The 7,086-nt window shown below is 35.4% G+C and overlaps 1 protein-coding gene across 1 annotated transcript; it reads left to right on the top strand.

Moving 5' to 3' along the window:
• The first annotated feature begins 1,929 nt into the window (after window positions 1–1,929).
• On the top strand, window positions 1,930–5,601 carry LOC149580189 (uncharacterized protein At4g26485-like). Its single transcript, XM_089789935.1, has 3 exons — window positions 1,930–2,367; window positions 4,422–4,572; window positions 4,699–5,601. The coding sequence occupies exons 1-3, from the start codon at window positions 2,290–2,292 to the stop codon at window positions 5,250–5,252; spliced, it is 783 nt and encodes a 260-aa protein (XP_089646061.1). The 5' UTR covers window positions 1,930–2,289; the 3' UTR covers window positions 5,253–5,601.
• Window positions 5,602–7,086: the final 1,485 nt, after the last annotated feature.

Below are 7,086 nucleotides of genomic sequence, written 5' to 3'. Positions count from 1 at the left end.
AAACTATACCCTACTATCATTTACATGCTATTGTAACCACCACCTAATCATGAGCACAAAATACCATTAATCCTTGCTTTGCTACATTACACAAGGCTACATACCCATTCACTTGGTTCACCACTATTCACTCATGGGCATACATCAAAACACTCTCACACTTTGTGTTTAGGGCCTCCTTGTCCATGTGTATCATCATTCTACCATTGTGTGGGTAAGAGGCCAAAAAGTCATAGTGTCATAAGCCAAAATTTGTTGTATATCATCTTCATAAAATCCACTACAAAACAACAAAAATGCAGCAAAGCCAAAAAAACTTTCATCCCCCACTATTCTTATGGCTCCACAATCTTGCCAGCACCTCTCCCACATTAATTCCTCTTCCTATGAGGTACATGCAGGGCCAAAGCTCCAACCACATCTTGAGCAAGCCTTTCTTGACTCTCCAATTCCATCTTCACCTATTGCCAAGCCTTCGTTGCATTCTGATACATAAGGAGTTTGTTGACATTTTCTCTCCCCCACAAAAATGAAACAAGCCCAAAGTGTCAGCCCTCATCTTCGTCCTCAAAACATTGACTTAAATTCGTGCCCACCCCTAGAATAACCCATTCCAAGATAGAATCGAGCTCACCAAGCATATCCTCTTCAAACAAACCTGTTACCTTTAATTATCAAGAAACATGCAATCAATTTAAATAAATAATGTCCATTTAAATAGAAAATATTTTACTTAGTATTATACCATCTATTAATTTCTTGTATTCAAAGAAAATATTCTACTTATAGAAATTTAAGACTAACAATAATAAGCACCAACATGATAGACTAGACTAGTGTTATGTATGATTTTCAATCTTTAAATTAGTTTGAAATAAACAATTAATGTCGATAATCATTCTACAATGGCAGAAAGGGTGGAGTGGGATGATGTGAGTGTGTTAATGTTAAAATTTATTTTTCTAGGTTAAATTTGACAACAATCTACATATCAAAATCTTAAATTTTATTATAAATACAATAATACTTTTTAAAATAATTTATCTAGAAAAAATATTTGTTAAAATAATAATCTTTGGAGCTATAAATCATCAATTTTTTTTAGAAATTCAAATAAAAAGTTTAAATAAGTGAACAAATAAATGGAGATAAACGAAATAATGATAGTTTTAAGTGTAGTAAATTAGATTTCAATCATTTTGTAGTGGATATCTATCGACATTTCTTTAGATAGATTTTTTTAAGATATCTATACTAGGAGAAATGAGGCAATTGTCGCCCATGTACGCAATGTCACCACATTAACGATTACCTTTTCCCCCTAATTATCACCCAAAAAAACCCTAGTACTTGTACACAAACATGCCCAAACAAATCACCATGAACACCAATTTTTTTCATTTTTCATTTTTCTTGGTTTTTGATTGGTCCATTTGTGCAAAAAGTTCTATAACGACTACTGGGGGGTCTTAGTGGCAGGTATGGGGAAAACCTTTTAAAATGACACTTTTAGACCACCCCACACTCTACAAGTTCTACAAAGAGCTCTGGAAATGTGGGAAAATCGAAAGATTAGCTTTAAGCTCTTCACTCACCTATGAAGGTTCATTGGTAAAATTGACAAATTTCTACACACAAATTAAGTATAGGTACACAAAGTTAGTCTCAAGGACTACTAGATTATTTCTTAATATTTTACTAAACCTAGACCACACTTATGACTCATATTTGAAATTCTTGAAATAAGCGTGACCTAGCATGCATAGAATGTAATTTGATAAGAAAAAAACATTAAAAAAAGAGTGTCAAACTTACAAGATGGAGCAAACATTTAAAACCATCCAAATTCCAATTAACTTAAAACTGCCATCGAAAAATAGAGCAAACATTTAAAAACCATTTTTAGGAAACTTCCACGCTAGCAAGGCCGTTTTTTAAGGAAAATTGTGGAATACGGCAGCAATATACCAGTAACGGATGTTTTATGATAATTGAAAAGTCTTTGCGGAAGATTCTCGTATCGTTCTTGCAAAGGTATTTAATTTCTTGGAAGGGGACTATTTCGACATTCGGCATGCTTAGGTTCGTGGCTTTAATTAACTATACACATTTCTTTGACATAAATTCCCAGCCATTATACGTCGGTAGAATTCTTAGCGTGTTAAGGTTTCGCGGCTCCCGGACTTGTTGGAGTCAACCGTATGATGCCCAGATACTATTATTTAAGTTGGGCTGTTGGCGTTTAAAGAAACCCTCGTTTAATTTTATAAGTCCTGGCAAGTGCATTCTATGATGGAGCAGCTTCAATATGGCAGTACCATCTTTGAAGAATTACAGAAGCAGATTGAAGCAGCAGTTCTTGCTCAAGTAAGTTTTGCTATGTCTTTGGTATTTCTAATGGTTACTCAGTTGTGTGAATTTCTATTAGGAGTTAGTGGTTTTGGGATCTTCTTTAATGGCAGTTGAGGGAAGAGTTGTAGCAGAATCAAGTTTGGCTAATGCTCTGGCAGAGTTAGGTTTTGAAAAACTAGACTACCCACGATGGAATGCATGCAATCTAGGCCATGTTTCTAGGGGTTTCTCAGTTATATGAATTTGTATTTAGGTTTAGTGGTTTTGGGGAATGTAATTGGAAGAATTGGTGCAGTATCAAGTTTGGTTAATGCTCTGGCAGAGCTAGTTTTCACAAAACAATATTGCCAACAACAAAATGCATGAAGTCTTGGGTATGTTTTAGTGTTTACTCAATTAAATGAATTAGTGCTTAGGGTTAGTGGTTTTGGGGACTGTAATGGGAAGAATTGGAGCAGGATCATGTTTGGGTAATGCTCTGGCAGAGTTAGTTTTCCAAAAAGAAATACTGCCCACAACAAAATGCATGAGATCTTGGGTATGATTTAGTGGTTACCCAATTATATGAGTTTATATTAACGATTTGTGGATTTGGGATGCATGTACTGTAATTGTAGTTTGGCGGAATGCTCTGGTAGAGTTAGTCTTAAAAATCAAAGTGCCCACAACAGAATGCATTCAATCACGGTTATGTTCCAATGGCAACGCAATTTTATGGATATATAGTAAGGGTTAGTAGTTTTGGGATGGCTCTGATGTACTATAATGGCAGTAGAGGAAAGAGTTGGAGCAGGATCAAGTTTGGTTAAGGCTCTGGCATAGTTTTCAAAACACTATATTAGCTAAAACAGAATGCATGCAGCTGTATGCGTGCTAGGGCTGTCTGTTGGAATGTCTACTCCTGAGGGTTTAGTGAATTGTGGCTATAATCTCGACTTTAGGTTTGATTTGAGTGTTGAAAAGGTTGCGTGAACTGAGATTTTTCAACGGCGAGCAATATTCTTAGGTTTGATATTTCCACTTTAAGGTTTTCTTTCTTCCAAATACGAGTTTTGTTTTATGGGCATTTTTCAGGAGGACGGCATTCAACAGAGAGAGACGCTGCTTTTTAAGGGCTTATTGGGTATTTGGGTTGGTTCTTTTGTGAACTGAAAACTAAGGAGGACAACTTTTGTCCTTTGGGCAGATTAAGGGGCACAAATTATTTTTTAGGACAATTTGAGCAGAATGGCACTCGAAAGATGTAGGTAGTGGTCCTTTTAAAGGGCTGATTGGGCAATAGGAAATTGGCTTTGCTCTTTTCTGAACTGCGAATTTGTTCTCTTGTGCCCATTACTTCCTGATCTAATGTTTCTGATTTTAGCGTTGAAAGAGTACATGGTATAGAAAATAAACAGTAATAAAAGGTTGTGTTCCGGGGCTGTTTGGATTTGTAGGTTTTCTGAGGTTAAGGGAATAGATTTCCAGTGTGGCAGATTAGGACAATCTGTTTCAGACTGCTTTAGTCAACGATTTTCATCTAGGACAATCTGTTTTAGGTACTTCATAAGGATTGAAGAGTGGTATGCTGCAGCCCTAGCAAACATTTAACACCTCTAGAGGAAAAGGCTCATTGATTAGCTGTGTTAGTATTTTTAGTGAAGAGACCTACAATGCAACCCTGTTTTAAAATTTACTATTAGGGCTGAATCTACCTTTTGCAGTGATTGATTATCACATCTAATCAGTATTAGCAGCCTGATTCATCTTTTATTGATTTTAGTTTTTAAATGATATAATTGGGTGCTTGTGAGAATGCTAGGTGGTTTTCAAAATTGCACTTCTCTAATTAGTAAGTACTGAAAACTTGAAAAACTGCTATTTTGGCAAAGGTAGAAGAACAAAATGTTAGGAGGTTGAAATTGAGAGAATGTCGGACTCTGTAAATTTATTCACAAAGTTGATTTTGTTCAGATGAGCTAACTCTAAGGTAGGAAAAATTGCTTGGTCCTGTGTGAGGAGATTCTTGAATGGAGATTTGGTTTAAATATGAGCTGACTATAGGTTTTCTATAAACCAAACTACTGCAGAGGTTCTTCCCATTCCAGACCATCCATATGCACTATTCCAGCTTGCATAGGATTTTGTTGGTTGGAGAGGGAGACTTCTCGTTTTCTTCTTCCTTGGCCACAGCATTTGGGTCTGCAGAAAATATTGTAGCAACATCACTTGACAGCAGAGGTCTGGCATAATTTATATTGAACGCTTTCTTAATTGGGTGTTTTACCCTGTTCTGAATATTTTTATTTTGACTTATTTTTAGTTTAGAGCATTTAGTTAATCTATCCATGAATATTTGAAATGCAGATACTGTTTTAACATTTTACCCGTCTGCGGGTAATTCAATTTGTAACTTGCTTAGTCGTGGAGCGTGTGTGCTGCATGAGGTGGACGCAACCATGATAAATCATCTGGGAATCTTCAGGGGAACTTTGTTTGATAGAATTGTGTTTAATTTTCCTCACTCAGGTTTTTGGGGCAAGGAATACAGCGATGAGGTGATCAAGAAACATAGGGATTTAGTGAGTAAGTTTTTCCAGAGTGCAAGAATGCTTCTAAGCTGTATTGGTGAAATCCATGTGAGCAACAAGGAGGGATTGCTCTATAGGAAATGGAATCTGGTAGGAGAAGCAAGGAAGTCTGGACTTTTCTTAAAGGAGTGTGTCACTTTCAGAATAAGTGATTATCCAGGCTACACAAACAGAAGGGGAAGTGGTGTCTGCATTGATGAGAGTTTTCCCTTGGGAGATTGTAAGACATATAAATTCATGCTCACTCCTGCTGCCTTCATAGAAAAAGAATTAATGCTGGTGAGGGAGCAATCTTATTGTCAGCCTTTTCAACCACAAATGTGGATCTGAGCGCATAAACATGGGACTCTAAAAGATTATATTGCTTTCCAGGGATTAGTGTTCTGACTGTCATGAGAGGCTCAATGTTAAAGGCAGGCTGTGGTTTGTCTTTCCCTGAAACATCACAAAAATAGTTCAGGAATTCAACTGGATGTTAACTAACATTTTGTTTGTCAATCCCTAATTGGGTTGTTCCAATGACGATGTACAGAGAGTGAAGACAATAGTTACTGATGCAATATGCCCATTGGTTACTGATGTAATGTTAATGTCTCAAGATTTTGCTTGTGATGTATACATGTGCTAGATTCTATCCTTGGATATTGATCTAATGTTAATGTCACAAGATTTTGCCTAAGGTGTATACATGAGCTAGATTTACTCTATCTTAAATATTTATTACATGTGGCAAAATGAATTAGAATAGTCTTCAAATATTCCACCCAATCTGCAATTTAATAATTTGCACTTAAGTTTATTCATAATGTCTGTTAAGGGAGAGAAATGTGGCTCAATTTTTTAGATTAGAATCTAAAAGTTTTGTATTTTGATCTACTGTTCAAAACTTGCACGATTGGATCTGCATTTAGTGGTTAATGATGGACAGAATAGGCAGTTTGAATCCTTGCGATGTGGAGGCAAAATAAACCTAGGATAAGTTTATTTGCCATGCTCATGCAAACTTGTACACTATGAATGTGAAAAAATAAACCTAGGATAAAAGGTTATTGCCATGTTAACATAAACTTGTACACTAGTGAATGTGCAAGGAGAATTGAAAGGATATATAATTTTACCATTACATCTATATGTAAGAATTAGGTGATGTACCCTTGTAAGCACTTGTATTGTTTAATGAATGCAATCTTGTTTAATGAATGTAGAGATGAATCTCAAGTTTCTTTAAGTCAAAGAATTTTGTCATTTTTCATGCAAATTTGTATGGTAGTGAATGTAGATTTATTTGTAAGAATTAGATGTTGTATATGTTGTAAGCCCCTGTAATGTTTAATGAATGTACTATTGGAAAATGACCGCTCATGGAATATGCGGTCTATTAGGAGAGCAATCTCAAGATTCTTTTGAGTCAAAAGTAAAAGGTAGGATAAAGTTATTCCCCATTTATATGTAAACTTGTATATTGGTGAATGTGTAATAAAGGAGAATTGAGTGGGAATGTAATATTTACTATCATACTTATTTATAAATATTAGGTGTTGTATACTTGTCAAGTCCTCATAATGTTTAGTGAATGTAATAGTGGAAGTTGGTGTCTCATGGAATATGGTGCCTACAAGGAGAGGAATCTCAAAATTCTTTACAGGCAACCTATGCACCTAGCATTTGTACAACTATGGGTATAAAAGAACATTGATGTTGGAGTTGTATAGCAAACTGGTAAAATTCTCTTAACTTTTATTATAGTCAAAATGCAAGAGCACCTTGGAAGAGGAGTATCACTATTTAATGAAGTGTTTTATTGTGATAATTGAGTAGTCATGTAGTGAGAGTTATGCTTGTATACATGAAAGGTGGCATTTGTTCCACCATGACCTAAATGATTCATTTGGGAATTCATGGTTTGTGGAAACAAAAAATTTCTAGATGATTTTGACTCATATGAATACAGGTGGTGGGTGGGTTAGAGTTTCTTTTATTGCATCGAGATTGTATACCTAGTTTAGAGTGGGATTGGCTATTGATATTTTATCAAAGTATTCCTTCATCATTTGTGGGTTGTTTCATTGTATTGTAAATGTGGAAACGTCTAAACAACAAACTAAAAAACATACTTTACCAAGGGGAAACTTTTTTTTTTTCTTTCTTTCTTTCTTTTCTAAAA

This window comes from Cupressus sempervirens, chromosome 1 (assembly GCF_028749045.1).
Source record: "Cupressus sempervirens isolate cs-2001-9-10 chromosome 1, ASM2874904v1, whole genome shotgun sequence".
NCBI lineage: Eukaryota > Viridiplantae > Streptophyta > Pinopsida > Cupressales > Cupressaceae > Cupressus > Cupressus sempervirens.
The sequence above is the reverse complement of the archived record's forward strand: the minus strand, read 5'-3'. Positions and strand labels throughout refer to the sequence as shown.